Source organism: Pristis pectinata, chromosome 3 (genome assembly GCF_009764475.1).
Source record: "Pristis pectinata isolate sPriPec2 chromosome 3, sPriPec2.1.pri, whole genome shotgun sequence".
Lineage (NCBI taxonomy): Eukaryota > Metazoa > Chordata > Chondrichthyes > Rhinopristiformes > Pristidae > Pristis > Pristis pectinata.
In genome coordinates, this window is record NC_067407.1 from 73,926,286 (window position 1) to 73,948,702 (window position 22,417).

At 42.0% G+C, this 22,417-nt stretch overlaps 1 protein-coding gene across 7 annotated transcripts in view; it reads right to left on the bottom strand.

Annotated features, from left to right (window-relative positions):
• agpat4 (1-acylglycerol-3-phosphate O-acyltransferase 4 (lysophosphatidic acid acyltransferase, delta)) overlaps positions 1–22,417 on the bottom strand; it is a 138,621-nt gene that overhangs the window by 56,108 nt on the left and 60,096 nt on the right. For 5 of the 7 annotated variants that reach the window (XM_052012212.1, XM_052012210.1, XM_052012209.1 and 2 more), the window contains exon 2: positions 11,358–11,589. The exons of 1 other annotated variant lie outside the window; for it this stretch is intronic. In XM_052012212.1, the coding sequence (XP_051868172.1) occupies positions 11,358–11,535 (178 nt within the window). In that variant the 5' untranslated portion in view covers positions 11,536–11,589. Of the gene's footprint in view, positions 1–11,357; positions 11,590–17,543; positions 17,710–22,417 lie in introns of all 7 variants that reach the window. One more of the 7 variants, XM_052012211.1, reaches the window with a different exon arrangement.

Consider the following 22,417-nt stretch of genomic DNA (forward strand, 5'->3'; position numbering starts at 1 on the left):
TATCCATGTCGACCTGGTCGGCCCCCTCCCAGTCTCCCGAGGAGCGCGGTACCTCCTCATGATTGTCGACCGTTTTACCTGCTGGCCTGAAGCCATTCCCCTCGCAGACACCTCCACCCAGTCCTTCGCACAGGCCCTTTTGTCAACTTGGGTGGCCCGTTTCGGTGTCCCAGCACATATCACCTCAGATAGGGGTGCTCAATTCACCTCCGGCCTGTGGTCTGCCATCACCGACTTGTGGGGTTCCTGGATCCACCTCACCACCGCCTATCACCCGCAATCCAATGGGCTGGTGGAGAGGTTCCATCGCCATCTAAAGTCGGCACTCATGGCCCGCCTTAAAGGGGCCCAACTGGGTAGATGAACTCCCCTGGGTCCTGCTGGGGATACGCACCATGCCAAAAGAGGACCTGCGTGCCTCGTCTGCGGAGATGGTCTACGGAACACCCTTAGTCATCCCGGGCAAGTTCCTACCAGCGCCTCGGGGGCCAGAGGAAAAACCTGCCACAGTGCTTGACCGGCTGCGCGAGCGGCTTGGAAACCTGGCCCCGATCCCCACCTCGCGACACGGACAGGCCCCGACCCGTATGCCGACTTCCCTCCAAGACTTTAAGTTTGTCTTCGTCAGGAGGGGCACGCACCAATCACCGCTGCAACGGCCGTGTGAAGGGCCATTCCGGGTCGTCAGGAACAATGGGTCTATGTTCGTGCTGGACATTGGGAGGCGCGAGGAGGTGTTTACGATTGACCGGCTGAAGCCGGCTCATTTAGACTTGGACCAACCCGTGGTGGTCCAGCGAACACGGCACAGGGGCAGGCCACCCAAGTCATAGTTTATTTAATTCTGGTTTTCGCGACGGTATTGCTGGTTCGGGAGGTAGGGTTATGTAGCGACTCACCGCACCGGCTCCCGACATTGGAGGCCCCGATCAAAGATGGCGCGGGGCCCTCCTTCCCCATCATTGGGCTAGGAAAGCCCACGCGCGGGAAGGTCAGGTGACCCACGCATGACATCGGCACGGGAAATTTTGGGATATTAAAGGCGCACCGTGCCCCTGTCATTCATTCGACTTCTGATTTCGAACCAGCGACTCCGTGTCTTCATTTTGTAGTGTGTAGCTAGCCACTACACTCTTATTTATGTCATGCTTTTTTTTTAAAACCTGACTGCCACTATCATGAGAATTCATAAAGAGCAGGAAGCCCCAATATCCAGCATTTTGTGGTCAAGAGTGAAGTGACAGTAGTCACTAAAGAAGTTGCCCACAAAAACATAGTACAGTGTCAAGCATTAGTTCAGAATTTGACAGTAGTGTCAAGCATCAGTTCAGAATGGAATCTCAGGAGCCTTAGCAGTTATGATGCTATCAAGCTGGCTACTGCATTAAGGAATTCCTGGGAACAATTTGCAAGTGTGCCAGTGCATCTTTCAAGTCAACCTGAGGAGGCGTACAAAGACATAAAGTAAAACTCTGATAATCTGGCATGCTCAGGATTTTGGTGGTGCTGAACTGGCAGATTTTCTAGAAATTGGATGTTACTTCTATTAACACCTCAATTTCCAAAGTGCTTTTTTAAAAAAAAAATATATGGCTTAATAGTGAATGATCTTGTCAATCTTGCAGTACACTGTCATATAAAATATTGTGGTTTATGAAGGCTGTTTCCAGTGAGGATGGCCTCTGGGGGTTACACGTCATTGTGACGAAGATGGGCCACACCTAGCAAGCTGCTGGAAAAGCTGGTGAGGAGGACACTCAGCAAGAAGCTGGAAGAGGAGGAGGAGAGGAGTGAAAGGATGGGCATTTAACAGGATATATATATATATATATTATATACATTTCATTTATATGAAATATATATGAAAGAATATATTTACTTTGGAGGCAGTTCAGAGAAGGCTTACTAGGTTGATTCACAGAATACTATTGTCTCACAAGAAAAGATTGAGCAGGTTGGCCCCATTTAGCAAAATGGAAAGCAATTTTCTGACACATAGTATCTATGGGTCTCAATAGATCCTGGTTCTAAGGATTCTTCCCCTCATGAGAGAATTTCATCCAAGATATAGAAGAGGAATTTGGGTGAGCACAGCATGAATCTTTGGAATTCTTTTTCACCAGATGGGTTTCTTGACACAGTATGTAGATGGTTCATCCATGAAGGGGTCATACTAGATATTTTATTGGGAGAATATTGGAGCCTGACCAGGTGATGGGAGTTTTATTAGGAGAGTATTTTGAGAACAGTGATCTCAATTCCTTAAGTTTTCAGATAGTTGTGGATAAGGATAAGACTAGACCTTGGGGTGTAGATTGGGAGCAGCTGTTACTGGGCAAATTCACATCCAACATGTCAGAGTCATTTAAAGGTCAGTTGGTCAGAATTCAGGATCAACACGTTCCCGTGAAGACAGACAAGGGTGATGACTCCGAATGACAAGAGATGTTGCAATTTTAGTCAAAAAAGAAAAAAGGAAGCAGAGACAAGGTTCAGGAAGTTGAAATTGGACAGGGCCTTCAAGGAATATAAATTAAATAGTAAAAAATTTAAACAGGGAATCAGGAGTGCTAAAAGGGGCCATGAAATGTCCTTGGTGAATAGGATTAGAGAATCCGAAGGCATTTTACGCATACTTTAAAGAGGGTAACTAGGGAGAGAGTAGGACCACTCAAGGACAAGGGAGGTAATATATGCCTGGAACAAAAGGAAGTGGGAGAGGTACCAAACAAGTCCTTCACATCAGTATTCACCAAGGAGAAGGACGTGGAGAATAGTGAGATCAGGGAGAGGTATGATGATATTCTAGGGCATGTTGATATCTAAGAGGTGGTGTTGGGGGGTCTTGAATAACATTAAGGCAGATAAGTCCCCAGGGCCTATTGAGATATATCCCAGGTTGAGAGGGGCAAGAGAGGAGACTGAGGGGGCCTTGACAGAGATCTCCTTAACCACAGGTTATAGAGGTTCAGAGAATAGCCAGTTTTGTTCCTCTATTTAACAAGGACAATTGAGACAAACCAGGAAATTATAGGCCAGTGAACCCTACATTGGTAGTAGGGAAATTATTGAAGATTCTTAGGGATAGCATCTACTTGCATCTGGAAAAGCATAGACTAATTAGGGATAGTCAGCATGGCTCTATGTGGGCAAGGTCACATCTTACAAATTTGATTGAGGTTCTTCTGAGGAGATGACAAAGATGAATGACAAGGACAGGCCAGTGGATATTGTACACATGGACCTTAGACAAGGTCCCTCATGGTAGGGTGATCCAGAAGATTAAGGCACACGGGATTCATGGAGACTTCGCTTGGCTACAGAAGACAGAAGGAAGTGTTAGAGGGGTGTCATTCTGCCCGGAGGTCTGTGACCAGTTCTGCAAGGATCAGTGCTGGGACCTCTGTTGTTTAAATGATTTGGATGAAAATTTAAGTGGGTGGATTAGCAAGTTTACAGATGAAACAAAAATTGGCAGAAATGTGGATAGTGAGGAAAGTTGTCAAAAGATTCAGCAGGATATAGACCAGTTGGAAATATGGGCCAAGAAATCACAGATGAAGTTTAATCAGGACAAGTGTGAGGTGTTGTAGTTCGGGAGGTCAAATGAAAGAGGAAGGTACACAGTAAATGGCAGGACCCTTAAGAGCATTGATGTACAGTGGGATCTTGGGGTGCAAGTCCATAGCTCCCTGAAAGTGGCAACGCAAGTAGATAAAGGTGGCGTACCACATGCTCCCCTTCATTGGTCAGGGTGCTGAGTATAAAAGTCAGGAAGTCACGTTGTGGCTGTATAAAATTTTGGTTAGGCCACATTTGGAGTATTGCATCATGTTCTAGTCTCTGCATTACAAAAAGGACGTGGAGGCTTTGGAGGGGACGCAGAAGAGGTTCACCAGGATGCTGTCTGGATTAGAAAATATAGAAAAGGTTGAACAAAGTCGGATTGCTTTCTTTGGAGTGTCAGAGGCTGTAGGGCAACATGATAGAAGTATATAAAATTATGAGAGGCATAAACCAGATAGCCTTTTCCCAGACCACCACCCACTCTTCCCCTCCCCCTTCCCCCACTCCCAAGGTGGAAATGTTTGGGAGAAAGTTTAAAGGAGATTTACAAGGCAATTAAAATAAATAACAATAAGAGTGGTAGTTGCCTGGAACACACCGACATGGGAGGTGGTGGAAGCAGATAAGATAGAAATGTTTAAGAGGCATTTGGACAGGCACATGAACAGGCAGGGAATAGAGGGATACAGCCCTTGTGAAGGAAGATGGAACGAGTTAGATTCAGCACAGACAATGTGGGCTGAAGGGCCTGTTCCTGTGCTGTACTGTTCAATGTTCTATGTTCTGAGAGCTGTGAAAGCTGCATCATTGAATATATTCAGAGCAGAGACAGACAGATTTTTTAATTATAGGGGCATCAAGGATTTTGGCAAAAAAGGTAGTTGAGGCAAAAATCAGATTGCCATAAACTTTATTGAACAGCAGAACCACATGATCTATCCCTGCTCCTATTTGTGTTCTTACATGAACTTCAGTAAGAAACATTTTATGACACCCCTCTGCTTTACTAAAGGTTGTATCTAAAATTTTCCAAATGCTGTAGTCACCCCTGCATCCTCAAAAAAAAAGTGAGGAAGTTCAGTTCTGTCAATGAACAGCCATACAACTATGGCATTTAACTCCTTTGAGTCTGCTGACTGAGACATGAGCAACATCATGCAATATACTACACAATGGACACTGAGGCCATTTCATTTTATTCCTTTTATCATACAGGTGGAGCGAACACAAGGGTTTGCTCCAACTACACATCTTTCCCATGATGTGGCTGCATGCACATTGCTTTGCAACTCTTCATGTGGTGGCATCCATTTATCAGAAGTGATTCTACTAACTCCATGGAATCAGTGTGTGGCCATTGGCCGTAGATCATAAAATGAATTTCATTATCCTGACAGTGGTCATGATTTTTCCATCTTGCTGCAGTACTATGCATTTCATTTCCATGTGAACCACCAAGTCAAAGGTTGTCCACTTAGCCACGGTTGTCCTCTTATTTCATTGGCAATAGCTTCAGTCAGAGTTGGACGCTTGATGGCCTAGGCTATAGAAAATGCTTTATATCTAAGTGTACAGTATACTTGTTCATGCACCAACTAATGTCAAGGAACACTGTAAAGTCCAGCCCAAACTGATGGTGGCCGGTTAGATGAGGGGAAGTATCTTCAATTAAAGGGTGGCAAATCTTTGAAATTCTATATCCAAGGGAAATTGTGGAAGTTCAGTCATTGACTGCATTCCAAAGAAAGATAGATCGATTTCTGGATTTTAAGCGAATCAAGGGACACATGGATAATTCAGGAAAATGGTCGGGGTAGATCAGCCATGATATTAATGAATGGTGGAGCAAGCTCAAAGGGTCAGATGGCTTTTTCCTCATGTTCTTGGGTTACATTCTTACACAAAATCATCACCTCTAATGAGAGAGAATTTAAAGACATCCACGCAAGCTCCAGCCAAAGTACCTGCAATGATTAAACAACTGGGAACTTGCACAAAATACAAACAGTGGATTGAGTGTTGGAGCAGTTCTAAGTGGGCAAGAGTATGGCACATCTTTTATTTCTCAATTTTTTTGGCATGTAGGCATCACTGGCAAGGCCAGTAGTTATTGCCTATCCCTAACTGCCCATCCCCAATTCTGCTTGAAGTTAGTGGCTTGTTAGGCCATTGTGGAGGGCATTTAAGAATGAACCACACAGGTGGGTCTGGATTCACATAGACCAGATGGCAGATTTCCTCTTGATATGTTTTTTTCTTTAAATTATACTTTATGGTCATCATTACTAAGACCATCTGTTTTTGCCTCACTTTTTGAATTAAAGTTCATTAAGTGAATGTAAATTCCATTGCTGCCATGGTGCAATTTCTCACATCAGTGGGTGGTTAATCCAGCCCTCTGGAGTGCTTGTCAAGTAACTTGTTACAAAACCACTGTACCCAAATGAAAGTTAGGAAGAAGTCAATGATAGCTAAAGATTTTTGTTAGGCAAGTGATGGGATGTAAAGAATGGAGTATGATGATAACTTAGGTGCCTAAATTTATAATTCAGAGATGGGAGTTCAAAGAGGTATATTGTCCATACCTCTATCAGGTCCCCCATTAGCCACCTCCATTCCAAGGAAAACAAACCAAGCCCATTCAGTCTCTCGTCATAACAGAAGCATTCCATTCCAGGCAACATCCTGGTAAATCTCCTCTCCAGTACAATCACATCGTCTCTGTGGCATGGAGATCAGAACTGTACATCATATTCCAGCTGTAACACACACAAAATGCTGGAGGAACTCAGCAGGTTCAATAAATCATTGGATCAAAAAGAACGTATCACAAACTTTCAAAGAGGAACAAACAGAAGCTCCCATCATCTTCTAATCCCATCTGGTTTTAAGAATCATGCTGGTCTGGAGGAATATTAATGCTGTACTGTTCACTTGCTCCTAGTAGTGTGAAGAGGCCATTTGAAACACCATGAATGCTATCATAATGTATACTAAAAGCTCTCAAAAGGACTTCACCTTAACAGAAATCAACAGGAGAAAAATTATTGGACATAAACATCCTCTAAGCTCTTCCAAATCCGAATGCAGGAATGGAAGGAGGACTCAAGGCTGGGGAAAGTAGCAGCAATTACTGCAGAAGACAGTGATGGCATAGAAGAGGGCAAGGGGGGCTCCTTCCACCTGCAAGTATTGGACCTCCTCCAGTATAGCTTCATATGAGAAGCCGCCCACTCTTATTTGGCCATTCTGAAAAAACATTCAGTGGAAATGGAAAGGTGAAGCCTAAATATTGCCCTAATAATACTGCATGTTGCCAAATTTCTTTTTCCCAGGATAGAAATATCAAATATTAGAGGACATAGCTTTAAGGTGAGGGGGGAAAAAAGTTTAAAGGAGATGTACAGGGTGGTAGGTTCCTAGAGCATGCTGCCAGGGATGTTGGTGGAAGCAGACATGATAGTGGCATTTAAGAGGAAATTAAAAGGCACATGAACATGCAGGCAGATAGGTTTAGTTTAATTCAGCATCATGGTTGGCACAGATATTGTGGGCCGCAAAGCCTGCTCCTGTGCTGTAGTATTCTACATTCTATGAATATCATGTAGCCTGAATTGCTCAACTCCCAATCTTATCCTCCCCTCTGCCATATTTTCAAATGCGTTCTTGTATTCTACATTCCCTGAACAATATTTACCACTGGATCATCAATTTTACTCCCAATAACTTAGATTTGCAAACCACTCTAAGCAGGTCTATTCATTACATCTATTATAATTGTTCTACTCTTAAATCTAAATTCTAAGACTAAGAATTTATAACAATTTTCTTTTACATCTGCTTACAGGTCTGGTGATCTTCCAACCTACCTTGTCATGGCACTTCATCTAATTTTCTACCTGCACTACACTTCCTCTGTAACTGTAACACTATGTTCTACGTTCCATTATTGCTTTTCCCTTGCACTACCTCGATGCAGTTATGTTTTGAAATGATCTTTATGGACAGCATGCAAAATAAGTTTTTCACTGTACCTTGGTACATGTGGCAATGATAAATAAATTACCACACTTCAAAGCTTGCAAGTACCTGCGTTAGCATCTCAAGGCAAATCCAAATCATGGTTGATCAGCAATTGGAACTAAACTATGTTAAAACTAGACATTCAAACAGGCATGCATTTTCAACTATTTAGCACATTTTTCATTCATTTAACAAATTAACTCACTGCAAGATGACTACACATTCAGGTCTTTTAAATGTAGAACTATTCACAAAGTAGTAGAATTTTTTCATCTTCCTCTGTCGTTCCTTGGGAGTGAAGGTGGCTTTGCTCCCTCCAGTTTTGTGGATTCCGAGGTGGCTGATGTGGGAAATGCAGACTCTTCCATAGATGGGGCAGGAAAAGTGGCTGACAGGTAGGCAGATCAGTAGTTTATGAGGTCAGGTGCTGCTTACAGAGGGCTTCTAAGTCCCTGACCAGAGGTTCTCAATAGTATCCTGAATGATCCTACACTAAATATTCGTGGACCAGGAATTCCTGGGTTAGAGAAAATGTTGTATCTCTTCTAGGAAGCTTTGAGCACATCCCTAATCTTTTCATCTGTCCACTTGCTTATCTCTTCTCGTGATAAAACTTGGAATATTGCATCTGTTTCAGGAGTTTGGGGTCAAGCACATGAATGATGTGGCCTACTAAGTCTAACCAGAGTCTCAATGTTGGGCATGCTGGACTAGGAGAAGACATTGACATTCATTCACTTGCGCTTCCACTGAACTTAGAGGATTTTGTGGATGTAGTAGTTGTATCTTTTCACTGCCTCAAGGAGCCTGCTCCAAGTAGTCCAGCTCTCAGAGGCATATGGGTGAGGTAAACAAAGGTCACTGTTGCCCAGTAGACCAAGTTCTGTGGTAGTCAGAAGTCTTTATTAGTTAAGGGCATCCACTGTTTGTCTGTTACTATGAAGTCTATTAGTTAGTAAACTGCTAACCATTTCATGGGCAGAGTGTCTATAATTCATGATTTATGAACAGTTATTCAGACTTAATTCTTCAGGAATTCAGAATATATTTATAAATGGCCTTGAGAAATGTTGCAAAGTTCTGCAATCGACTCACTAATGGATGCGGGTTATCATGTGTACAGTATGATATCTCAAGCAATAACAATTTTGTCAGTCTACTTGATTCCAGTCTGTTGCACAATGCTTTCTTGTTGCAAATCTTAACATAGCCAGAACAGTGAGTTCTTTGAAAAATGAAGTACAGAATTCCTTTCCAATACTGAAGAAGTTTTTTCACCGAGAAACTTCTCATTCTCTTATGCCGAGTCACACTCCCGCCATTATGGGCACAACACAATTAGGTAAATGTTTTCTTCACCACAGAGAGCAATATTACAAATGTAGTCCCATATCTCAAGCAGTCCTCTAAATGGAAACAACTTGCACTCCAAGGTTAAGCTGATAAATTATGAAGGAGGTAAGATGAATCCACACATTTGTACTTCAGTTTTAAAAACTTATGGACAGACTATGCCAAACATGAAACTTTTTGTATACCCTAATCAGCAAGCCAACTAAAAAAAAGCTTTCTTGCCAGTAAACAGTTATCAAGAATGAAATCCAATTTTACACAGCAGTCAAGTCCATGTGCTAGAAACACTACAGCAGTTGAAGAGCTGAGCAGCTAGCGATGGAGGCAGAGGGGGAAAGCAGACATTCGCTACATATCCTTGCACACAAAGTTCTCTCCCTCCACCTCACCAAATTCCTGTTCCCTTCTGAGTGAACAAATTTCTTTTAGTCTCAATCAGTTTACTGATACTATGATCCCTTGATCTGCAACCTCCTACCTTCAGAAAACACCCTTGCTGTATCCAGCCTGTCGAGTCCCATCAAACTTTGCAGCTTTCAATTAGGTTGCATCTACTTAACCTAATCTTCCTGCAAATGACAGTCCCACCATCCCAGCACTTAATCTAGTAAACCTTCATTGCACTCCCTTTATAGCAAGTACATCCTTTGCTGGGTATACATAGCAAAACTGCACAAAATGTGTGGCCTCAACACTACTCCGTTTAGTTGTAGAAATACATCCTTGCTCCTGTAGTCAAAACCACTTGCCCTGTTAAATGCTTGCTGCACTTGCATGGGTTTTCAGTCACTGGTGTACATAGACACCCACATCTCTTTGCACAACAACATTTCCCAATCACTAGTTAAACAATAATATTTAATAATAATATAAAATAATATTTAAATAATGAGGCAGGCAAATGCGACTAGCTCAGGTAGGCACCTTGGCTGTCCTGGGCGAATCAGGCTGAAGAGCCTGTTTCAGTGCTGAGTATTTATCCATGTTATCCTGCATCTGCCTTTTATTTGCCCATTCTTTCAACACATCTAATCACTTTAAAACCTCTTTGCATCCTCCTCACTATCCACAGTCCCACCCAGTTTTGTGTTTTGCCAAACTTTGAACAATTACATTCTGTTCTCTCATTCAATTTATTGACAAGTTATGCATACGTACAGCCCTAACACTGATCCCTGCAATACTAGTCACCACCTTTCACCCCCATTAAAGCCCCATTTATTCCTACCATTTCCTGTTTGTCAACCAATTTTCAAGCCATTAAACGCTTTTTGTTTAATTTTTCACATCAACTTCAAAAAGGACTTTAAAGTCCTTCTAAAAATTCAAATATAACATATTCACAGGTTCTCCCCTATATACTTTTATCAGTAACTTCAAAAAAAATGTCAAATACAATTTCACTTTCATAAATCCACATTGATGGTGACCTTTATAACAGACTCTAGTCTTTTCCCTACTATTGATTTTAGTCCAACAGGGTTTTGGTTTGTTTCCTCCTCTTTTTAAATGGTGGAGTTACAATTGCTACTCTTCAATTGGCAGTTAAAACAGAAAATTCTGGAATCACTCAGTGAGTCCAAGCTGCATCAGGACTGTTCTGTAATCAATAGAATTTTGACACCACTGACTCCAGGTAACACTAGGCCCCTTTAACTGACATTTGCAGGCAACAGACATTAAAATGAGCTAATCCAGGTCACTGTATGTGCCAAGTGACTTCCTTGAACATGTATCATGCATACAGGACCTATTTTGAATCACCTATACAAAGTACACAATCAGGTTTTCGATAAAATGTACTCAGATAGCAAATACAATGTTCCACTAACTATGCTGGAGAATTTCTGTGTTCTCATAGCTTTTCAGAAACCAGCCGATCATAATTAATTTCACTAGCAATCAGTGTTCATCCAGGAGCACACACTGACCAGCACCCACAAATAAAGAATGGTGATAGCAACACTTTCAAAGCAAGTTGTGGGGCCAATGCACAAGAGATGAATACATCTACACTGATGGTAATTTCAGTTTCCAATCCTATACTCTTTTGTTCAAAATAGTGCTCATTTTGGTTAAATCATTTTGTTTTCTCAATTCATCAACCTGCTTCCAAACTACCTCAACACCTTTACCAACTCTTTTCCGAAAGTACAGCTCATATACAGCAATTCAAAAGTGTGAGTTATTACATATTTCCAATTACAGGTTTCATTTCCAGCACTCAAACCACCAGACTATCACCAGTTATTTTACTGGCATTATGAAGAACTGTAAAATGTTACAATTAGAATTACTATGGATGAAAATAACCATTTCCCTTAACTGACCTTAATCCAAAAAAATAAATTTGAAACTTCAGTTATCCTATTTCATATAAAAATACACAAAAAAGTGATCAAAAGTTTCCTTACGGCTGGCAATGCAGTAAGCCAATCTGCAGTTGATCCGCCTATACAGCTGTTTGTTGATCAGCCATATAATTAGCGTGCACAATTGAAGGAAGTTGACGATGAGTCCAGTCATTACAAAGATGTAACATACAAGCAGGTGACAGATGAATTGGGATTTCAAGAAGGCTATGATACCCATAGCTTACGAGGCCTCCAACATATACACAAAATGTCCAAACTTCTTAAAGAACACCTGCAATACAAGGTAAACAATCCATTAGATACAAATCATAAATTAGAAAGAGATTAGACAAATCAGACTACAATCCAAATTTTGTCAAAGCAACAAAGATCTTTTCTTTTAAATGTTGAAGTGACTGTACATAAATGCAATGATAATATAAAACAAGCAACTGTTGGTGTTTTGTAAAACAAAGTTAAAACAACAAACAACCCAGGTTACAACAGGGCTCCAAACCTGTGAACTGTTCGTAACCTGAACAGTTCACAAGTTGGAAATGAGGCTGCAAACCGAGTTCCCACACAGCAGAAAATCCATGCAGCCCAGAAGCTATTGACAAATCCAGCCCTCTGGTCTCCCAAACACTTGTTTGTATGTACAGGCTGTACACAAGTCAGCCGTTCGTAAGCTGGGGAGGACCTGTATATGGCGAACATGACAGCACTTTAAAATGGCCAATATTTGGATAATAGAATACTGCCAGCACAGCTTAGCTTCTTCAACAGTCAGCTCAAATAGCCCATTCAATGGTGTTCTTGGAATTTAGCTTCTCAAGACTGCCCCACTATTCAGCAAAATATACCAACAACTGCCCTTATCCCTTACTATCTTTGGTTAACAAAACACCATCAATCTCAATTTAAGATCAACTCCTGATCTGGTATCAACTGCATTTTGCAAGAGAGTTCTGAACTCATCACCTTTTGCACATCTCCCAAATTCACTCCAAAAACATGTTTCAAATTTCTTTTTCAAAAAAATGTTTCCTACACCAGACTAGTCATGCAGCAGAAAAAGGTTCAATCCACTTCTTCATACTTTGAAATTTTCAAGAGATCAGTCTGAATACATCCTTGAATTTAACTCTCGGACCCAGGTATTATTCTGAAGCTATAATGCAGTTCTTCTAAGACCAATACACCTTTCCTTTGCTGTGGTGCCCAAAAAACTTACTGTAATGTATGACAGTCTATATAGCTGTAACTCATTTCTACCCGACTCCCCACCTATCCAGACTACTACTAGTACTCTAGTACTCCGGACACAAAAGCCAATATTTCATTCACCTTCTTAATGTACCTGTCAATGATCTTCCATTAAGTGCTTAGATCTGATGCTTCCATTTTTTCATTATTTAAAAATAAACATATCCATTTTGGATGTGTTCAGTAAGTGGAGGGCCTTCAAAGGCAAAATTTTGAGGAGTGCAGAGTTTGCATGTTCCTGCCAGGATCAAAGGCAAAGTTAACAAGCATAGGGAACCTTGATTTTCAAGGGATATTGGTGCTCTGGTTAAGAAAAAGAGAGAGGTGTATAGCAGGTATAGGCAACTAGGAACAAATGAGGTACTTGAAGAGTATAGAAAATGTAAGAAAATACTAAAAAAGGAAATCAGGAAGGCAAAAAGACATGAGGCTGCTTTGGCAGATAATGTGAAGGTAAACCCAAAGGGTTTCTACAAGTATATTAAGAGTAAAAGGACAGTAAGGGACAAAATTGGTCCCCTGGAAGATCAGAGTGGTCATCTATGTGTGGAGCCTCAGGAGATAGGAGAGATCTTAAACAGTTTTTTTTGCATCAGTATTTACTCAGGAAACTGGTACAGTGGATATGGAAGGAAGGGAAACAAGCAGTAGTGTCATGGAACATATAGAGATTGAAGAGGAGGAGGTGCTTGCTGCTTTACAGCAAATAAAGGTAGATAAATCCTCCAGGCCTGATATTTCCTCGGACATTGAGAGAGACAAGTGTAGAAATTGCAGGGGCCCTGGCAGACATATTTAAAATGTCCTTAGCCACGGGTGCGGTGCCGGAGGACTGGAGGGTAGCTCATGTCATTCTGTTGTTTAAGAAAGGCTCTAAAAGTAGACCAGGTAATTACAGGCCGGTGAACCTGACATCAGTGGTGGGTAAATTATCGGAGGGTGTTCTGAGAGATCGGATATACAAGTATTTGGATAGCCAAGGGCTGATTAAGGATAGTCAGCATGGCTTTGTGCGTGGTAGATCGTGTTTAACGAATCTTGTAGTTTTTGAGGAGGTTACCAAGAAAGTAGATGAAGGAAAGGCTGTGGATGTTGTCTACATGGACTTTAGTAAGGCCTTTGACAAGGTCCCACATGGGAGGTTAGTTCAGAAGGTTCAGTCACTAGGTATCCATGGAAAGGTTGTAAACTGGATTCGAAATTGGCTGTGTGGCAGAAGACAGAAAGTGGTAGTGGATGATTGTTTCTCAGACTGGAGGCCTGTGACTAGTGGTGTGCCTCAGGGATCTGTGCTGGGGCCATTGTTGTTGTCTATATCAATGATCTAGATGATAATGTGGTAAATTGGATCAGCAAGTTTGCTGATGACACTAAGATTGGCAGCGTTGTGGACAGCGAGGAAGGCTTTCAAAGCTTGCAGAGGGATCTGAACCAACTGGAAAAATGGGTCAGAAAATGGCAGATGGAATTTAATGCAGACAAGTGTGAGGTGTTGCATTTTGGAAGGATAAATCAAGGTAGGACATACACAGTAAATGGTAGGGCACTGAGGAGTGCGGAGGAACAAAGGGATCTGGGAGTTCAGATACATAATTCCCTGAAAGTGGCGTCACAGGTAGGCAAGGTTGTAAAAAAAAAGGCTTTTGGCATCCTGGCATTCATAAATCAAAGTATTGAGTATAGGAGTTGGGATGTTATGGTGAGGTTGTACAAGTCATATTGTGTGCAGTTCTGGTCACCTAACTATAGGAAGGATATCAGTAAGATTGAAAGAGTGCAGAGGAGATTTACTAGAATGTCGCTGGGTCTTCAGGAGTTGAGTTACAGGGAAAGATTGAACAGGTTAGGACTTTATTCCTTGGAACATAGAAGAATGAGGAGAGATTTGCTAGAGGTTTACAAAATTATGAGGGGCATAGCCAGAGTTAATGCAAGTAGGCTCTTTCCACCTAGATTAGGAAAGATAAGTATGAGAGGACATGGTTTTAGGGTGAAAGAGGAAAAGTTTAGGGGGAACATTAGGGGGAACTTCTTCACTCAAAGAGTGGTGGGAGTGTGGAACAGGCTGCCATCTGATGTAGTAAATGCAGGCTCACTCTTGAGTTTTAAGAATAAACTGGATAGATACATGGACGGGAGAAGTCTGGAGGGTTATAGACTGGGTGCAGGTAAATGGGACTAGCGGAATAAAGTGTCGGCACAGACTAGAAGGGCCGAATGGTCTGTTTTCTGTGCTGTAGTGTTCTATGGTTCATTTTAGATCTAAAATGGTAACTTCACAGTTGTATACATTTGCCATAGAATCATAAAAGATGAAAGATGGAACAGTGTGCATGGTTCCAATTACCATTAGCTCACTTTTGAATATTTCCCAATGTGTTTCACAAACAAGTTTCCTTAGTTTACAGTTACAAACCACTGAAGACAACATTGCCCAAATCCACATTTATCCCTAAGCACAATACATCATCATAGAGTTGTACCATATGGAAATGGGCCCTTTAGCCCACTACATCCATGCCAACCTTTTTGCCCATCTACACTAATCCAATTTGCCTGCATTAGCTCTAAATCCTTCAATGCCCTGCCTATTTATGCCTGTCTAAATACCTTACATGCAGTGATTGTATCCGACTCCGCCACCTCCTCTGGTAGTGAGTTCCAGATATCAACCCCTCTGTGTCAATCATATTAATGTTGCATTTGCTGCTGACCAAATCTGGCTCATTACCAAATCTAACATAACCTGACTCTTGTTAGTGCTGAGATTCATCTTGAACACAACCAGCCTGATTATACCCATTTAAAAAAGTTAAAATCTTTCATTAAATAAGCATATGGCAAAAACAGAGTGGTTGCAATGTTTGCATTTCTACATTCTTTCACTGCAAAAACTACTTGGTGGCCTATATACATTGCTAATACAGACTTAAGATCCTTTCCTATTTCTTAACTGCACCCATGACATCACCATTGCCTGTTCTACCTTTTGTGACTTTCCCCACCAGCAATACATTTTCATTCTTAATCATGAAGGTTCTCCTTTCTCTTCCCGTAGATCCTACATTTAGTTCCCTTTCCCAAATGTCTTGCTACCAAGTCTCAATAATGCTTCTAACATCACTCCCTACACATTCCTTTTGTGTTTACCATTCAGTTTGTCCTTTCACCTCCAAGATGCGAGTACAGAATGCTTATTTGGGTCACACACCATAGTCTTTATTTCCAGTATTTTTTTTGACTTTTCTGTCCTACTTTAGTAATATTAATTTTCCCTTTGTGTGGTGTCAATAGAAAAATTGCTTGATATTGCTGTACTAACGTTTAAGAAATATCTTCTCCCCAGCTCTCTCCAGTTTATTGAAGTTCTCATCGCCACCCTTTGCATACTTTCCCCAAGAATCTAGTCATAAGATGGGTTACAATTGAACTGTAATAAAGTGTGCAACTGCCATATCATTCCTGCATCCAATTAGAGCACTGAATAACACATAGGCTGAATAACATATAGGCTGCCATAGAGGTGAGAAGAAACAATGGTGGGGTGAGTATGAAGGATTAAAAGGAGTGGGTGAAAATTGTGCACTGCAGTGGGATTACAGGGCCCCACAGATGATCTGGTCTGGTCAGCCCTTGCCATGCCACAAATACTTTTCTACAGATAGCCACAGTGATGTCATTCAATAAGGTAATGAGTGATCTTATTGTAACCTCAACTCTGCATTGCCATTGACCTACAGTAACCCTTTGCATAACAAGAATCTGTGTATCATTTCCTCACGTATTTGAAAGACTCTGCTTCCATCATCCTTTAGAGGAAAAGACTTTCAAAAGGCTCACAACACTCAGAAGAAATGTTACCTCACCTGTTTTAAATGGGTGTCCCCTTTTTAAGCAGAGACCCCTCCTTCTGGATTCATCGACAAAAGGAATCATCATCTCCACATCCACCCTCAGGATCTTTCAAGTTTAAATCTTGTTGGGCTTTCAACACATTAGACACAAAAGTTCTCCTGAACTTTTACACTTGACTGTATTCCAATCAACATTTGTATAACTGAAATATCCCATTATTACCACCCATGCTCTTCAACTTCCCTCTGGATGGTTCAGAGTGGTACATTACATTCAGTGTGATTGTCCCTTTTTTTGTTATTTAATTCAACTCATATAGCCTCATTTAATGATCCTTCTAAAATATCCTATGTCAATTGTTTCTTGAAGCAGTATTGCCAATCCCCTCCTACCTAATCTGATACTCAAGTAACCAGAAATGTCAATTTGCCATTCTTGCTCCTCTTCGAGCCATGTTTTTGTAATAGTTATAATTTCATAAATCTGTATGTTGATTAGAGATTGAGAATTTTGCAGCAATGGCATAGCTTGGCTTGACCCATGGCTGCCTGGAATTTGTTAGAGCTTGCTCCTAGATAGACTGTATGAAGGTCATGAACCACAACATTTAAATCCAATTTTTGTCAGAACAGCACGTCAATGGCACCATCCTGTATGCCCATGACACCAAAAAAAATAACAGCTAGCCCAAGGCATTGTACATGTGTCAATTTTGCCACACACAAAACTTCCACCATAAATACAACTTATCTGTGATTTGCACACAAAAGAAAAAAAGCTACATGCACTCTGACATCTGGGCAATAATCCTTATGTGCTATAACAAGCACACATGTCTGGCATATGAAAATACACCAGTCAATACACATGGAAAAATGATTAGCAGAAAGGTGATACCCTTGACAATCTGGGTCACTGACTCTAGCTGGAGATGGTCATAGAGAATTCATCACATGATCTCTCATTACCAACAGCTCCATTCTCAACACTCTTTCAACAGGTCAATCCTTGGAACTCACCATTATAAATATGAATTCAACCAGATAATATTTGTCCATCAAGTAGCTAATTATCTGAAGTTTTACAACTAATAATTATAGGTTCTCCAAAGAAAACAAAACTTACTATTTTATATTGCCCCTGTGATTTTTCCTCCCTGGTTGCTTGAAGAAGTGTTCTGGAGATTAATCTTTAATTTCTGGCCATCTTGGAGAGTTGGTTACCATTATTGAAGATGCAAAGAGACGACAAGCAGATCACAGAGAAAAGTAATACAAGACAACTGGCAGGACTAAGGAGGAAAACAAGGCAAGAGTTTGAGCAGCAAAACAATTGAAGTGCAAGGCAAAATTTGAAGATTTACAAAGAATTCATTAAAAAAAATTACTGGAAAAAATGGAAAACCCCAATATTTTTTATATCTGATACATATTGAAAGAAAAGAGTTTTCTTAATGTCCCTAACCTTCAAAAGGAAATCAAATAAATACTTGGAGAAAAATGAATTGAGATGTAGGGCAAGAGTTGTGGAACACAACTGACAGAATAGCTGTTCAAAAACTGGTGCAAACTCAATGGTGGTCTGTCCTCCTATGCTGTACTATTCAGATTCTCTGACTGCAAATACTCTGTTACTTTTCTTGGTATTCTGAGCAAACAGGAAAGAAAGATCAGCAAAAGCATAAAATAGTCATGACAGCTGAGAAAAGACAATGAATAACCTGCATTCATTCTCCTATTCTTGCAGGGAGAAATGATTTTGGATGTACGTAAACACAAAAGTGTTAAGAACACAAGACATTCCAGCCTTCACATTATGCATGTGGGAGTCTACAATGTCCCCAAATGGCATGCCACGATGTAGCAGAGCCTCAATTTTCACATATCAAACTGTGTAATGTGTATACTAAAACAACACAAACAAGTGACTGCAGGTTCAAAAGAAAATACTGCCCTCAGATGGATGGATGTCAATTCTAGGGAACTGTTAGTGCTCAATCTAAAATCTTGTCAGTTACAAGTGTTACGTATGCACGGAACAAGAATGGCAATGATACAGCAGAATAAACATTTTTACTGAGTCATGTTAACCAAAGTAAAGAAACTAAGCAACTTACAATTGTAGATCAATGAGAAGGCTGATGGAGACAAAAAGCGCACACCCCCAAAGTCCCGTGCCAAAAGTAACATTTGTGTAGGACAGCATCATTGCTCTGTGGAGCGATTGACCAGCAAGTGCATGCATGTGTACGTGCACGCATGCATACTTGCCATGTTTTCGCAATCAATCCACTGAGCGATCGACTGACAGGCATGCGCACATGCATTTGCCATGTTCTCCATATAGCTCATCCCTCCCCCCATGGAAGGAAACTGCAGGGGAAGTAAGGTGAACATAGAAAAATGATGAAATGATTTCTCCACCGCTATCCTGCATGGTATTGGTCGACCAGCTGATGCACCCTTGTGGACCGCCATAGGGGGGCAGCTTCTCTCTCGGCGTCTTTCTGATTAGCCAATGCCGAGGTTGATGGGCTGTAAAGGTCCCCCTCTCTTGATGAAACATCCACTGGTTCATCTGCTTGAACGGTTGCTTCGTTGGCAGGAGACGCTCCTGTGGCTTCGCTGGGTTCTCCATCGGTTCGCCAGCATATGTGATCCAAATGTCACCTGACAATTCGTCCATCTATCAGTTCAAGTTCTGCAACTTGACTGTTACAATGTTGGATGACGGCCAGTTGCTAGTTTTCTTTGTGCACGAGTCAAGCGTAGACATCAGCACTAAACGTTCATGGCCTAGTGTAAGTATCATAGCTGTGTTTCATGGCCTCATTTGCTGCAAATTCATTCTTGGACGGCTGGCTGAAGGAGTTCAAATCTGGTGTGTAAAGTACCCTTAAATATTAATTTGGCAGGGGATGCACCCATTAGTTCGTTTGGGGATTATTCGGTAATGGAACAGGAAATGTCATCATTTAGTCATCATGTCACCTTGTGTTTGTTTAGAAAGGCTTCGTTTCACTGTTTGCACTGCTTGCTCAGCCGGGCCATTTGACGCTCCGTGATATGGAGCCGTTGTCAGGTGCCTAATACCATTCTTCTCTGCAAACTCCTTAAATTCTGCACTTGTGAAAGCCGGGCCATCATTTCCAGAATACCAAGTGTACCAAAAACCAAATTTAGTTACAGTAGTTGTTGAAGAACACAATGTACAAGTAGGTAATGCCTCTATCCACTTCGAATGGGCATCCACAATAACCAGAAACGTGTCCCCAGAAAGGTCCAAAATGGTTGATATGAATGCGCTACCATGGGGAAAACCAGGCCAGGCCCAAGGTTTGAGTGGGGCCTTTGGTAATGCTTTTTGCATCTTCTGACAGATAGGGCAGATGAGCACCATATTCTCAATATCAGTGTCAATTTTTGGCCACCACACATAGCTTCTCGCAAGTGCCTTCATTCTGACCACCCCAGGGTGAGCATCAGGCAGATCATGGAATATGCACTTTGCAGCCTTGTGGGGAACCACTTCGACTGCCCCATAATATACAGCCATCCCGTCGGCTCAGTTCATGTTGGCAATTTATAAATGGTTGAAATTCCGTTGAAGGGCTGGTGTTGTGCTCTTTTTACTTGTGATGGAAGTGGATCACAGGTTGTCCACTGCCTAATGAGGTGACTCTTGATTGGTGTTTCAGCTAGACTTTGTAACAGGTGAACAACTTCAAACGGAGGGGTACCGACTGCTGTGCCCTCAACAACCGGTGATCTGCTTAAGGCATCGGCAACAACATTTTTGTTTCTGGGGGTATACTCCATTGTGTAAGAGTAAGTGGATAAGGTCGTTGCCCATCGTTGCATTCTCAGTGATGACATTTGTTGGACACCTCGTGTTTCCCCCATCAAGCCCAGCAGAAGCTTATGATTTGTGTGGATTTTGAAAGGCCGCCCGAATATATATAAATGGAAGCACTTGATGCCAAATATAAAAGCCAAGGCTTCTTGGTCGAGCTGTGAATAATTCTTCTCCGCCCGAGACATTGTCCTTGAAGCAAACGCAATAGGCATCTGTGTTCCGCAAGGCATTCAATGTAGGAGAGCGGCCCTGACCCCATATGGCAAGGCGTCACATTTCATGACTATAGGTTTTTTGGGATCATAATGCACCAACATGGATGAAGAACTGTGGGTGCTTTTTATTTGTTCGAATGCCTTTTGCTCGATTCTTGACCATACCCAGTGTTGGTTCTTCTGGAGTAATTGGTACAAGGACTTTAACATTGTGGCCGATTGAGTTAAGAACCGGTTGTAATGCGTCACTAGTCCCAGCAATGAGTGTAACTGCGCCACATTTCGTCAACGTGGAGCCTCCTTTAAGGCTTTGATTTTGTGCTCCAATGGATGGAGACCTGTCTTGTCAGCTTTGAAGCCCAGGTAATCGACTGAGTCGGCCAAAAACTTGCATTTCTCCTTCTTTAGAGTAAAGCCGGTTTCCTCCAAAACAGGGAAGTACTCTATCCAGTGTCTCGAGATGAAGGGACTCTGATGTATCAGTTACTAAAATATCATCAGGGTATGCACAGACATGAGAAATATAGAAACACAGAAAAACCTACAGCACAATTCAGGTCCTTCGGCCCACAAAGCTGTGCCGAACATGTCCCTACCCTAGAAATTACTAGGCTTACCCATAGCCCTCTATTTTTCTCATCTCCATGTACCTACCTAACAGTCTCTTAAAAGACCCTATCGTATCCGCCTCCATCACTGTTGCTGGCAGCCCATTCCACACACTCACCACTGAGTAAAAAAAACTTACCCCTGACATCTCCTCTATATCTACTCCCCAGCACTTTAAACCTATGTCCTCTTGTAGCAACCATTTCAACCCTGGGGAAAAGCCTCTGACTATCTACCCAATCAATGCTTCTTATCATCTTATATACCTCTATCAGGTCCTCCCTCATCCTCCGTCACTCCAAGGAAAAAACGCCGAGTTCCCTCAACCTGCTTTTATAAGGCATGCTCCACATTCCAGGCAGCATCCTTGTAAATCTCCTCTGCACCCTTTCTATGGCTTCCACATCCTTCCTGTAGTGAGGCAACCAGAACTGAGCACAGTACTCCAAGTGGGGTCTGACCAGGGTCCTACATAGCTGCAACAATACCTCCCGGCTCCTAAATCCAAGTCCACGATTGATGAAGGACAATACACCATATGCCTTCTTAACCACAGAGTCATACTTCACTAAATTAGCAATAAGGCATTGGAACTCACTCCAAATGGCAGCCGCTTGTACCAAAACAGGCCTCACTGTGTATTGCTTGTCATAACATCGAGAGTCTTCGTTCAGGGTGACCTGATTGTAGGCATGCTTCAGATCTAGCATTGAGAACTGTTGGCCTCTCAGCAGGGATGCATTCAGTTTTGTCTCGGGCTTTGCGGTCAGTTTGCAGTCACCACAGATGCGCACCGATCCATCGGACTTGCGGACAGGTACGATTGGAGCCGCCCACTCTGATTACAGCACCAGCTCCATCACATCCACTCTCTGCAGGCAAGCAAGTTCCTCTACCTTTGGCTCCACAGCATACGGCACCGGGTGGGCCTTGTAAAACTTCAGCTGGCAGTTCCCCTTAAATTTGAACTTAGCCACCGGACAGCGTATTGACCCGAAGCGTCGACTTGGAATTCACAATGGTGCTTTTGTAGTAGAGCATCTGATGCGGGGTTCCCCCAATAAATTGATGTAGGATAGCACCAATGGAATGTTTTTAATCCATTTGCCTTCCCTGACAACATGCATCAGTAAGTGGATCAGATCTCCATGGTGGACCACTTCTGCCGTGAATTCTCCACATACGTCGACACCGTCTCCGGTGTAGCTGCAGAATGCTGGGTTTGGAGGTTGTAGTTTTGGAATCTGGTGTAAAGATGATTCGCTTACCAAGGTGACAGCTGATTGGTATCCAGCTCAAATTTCACGGGCTGGTGTCCAC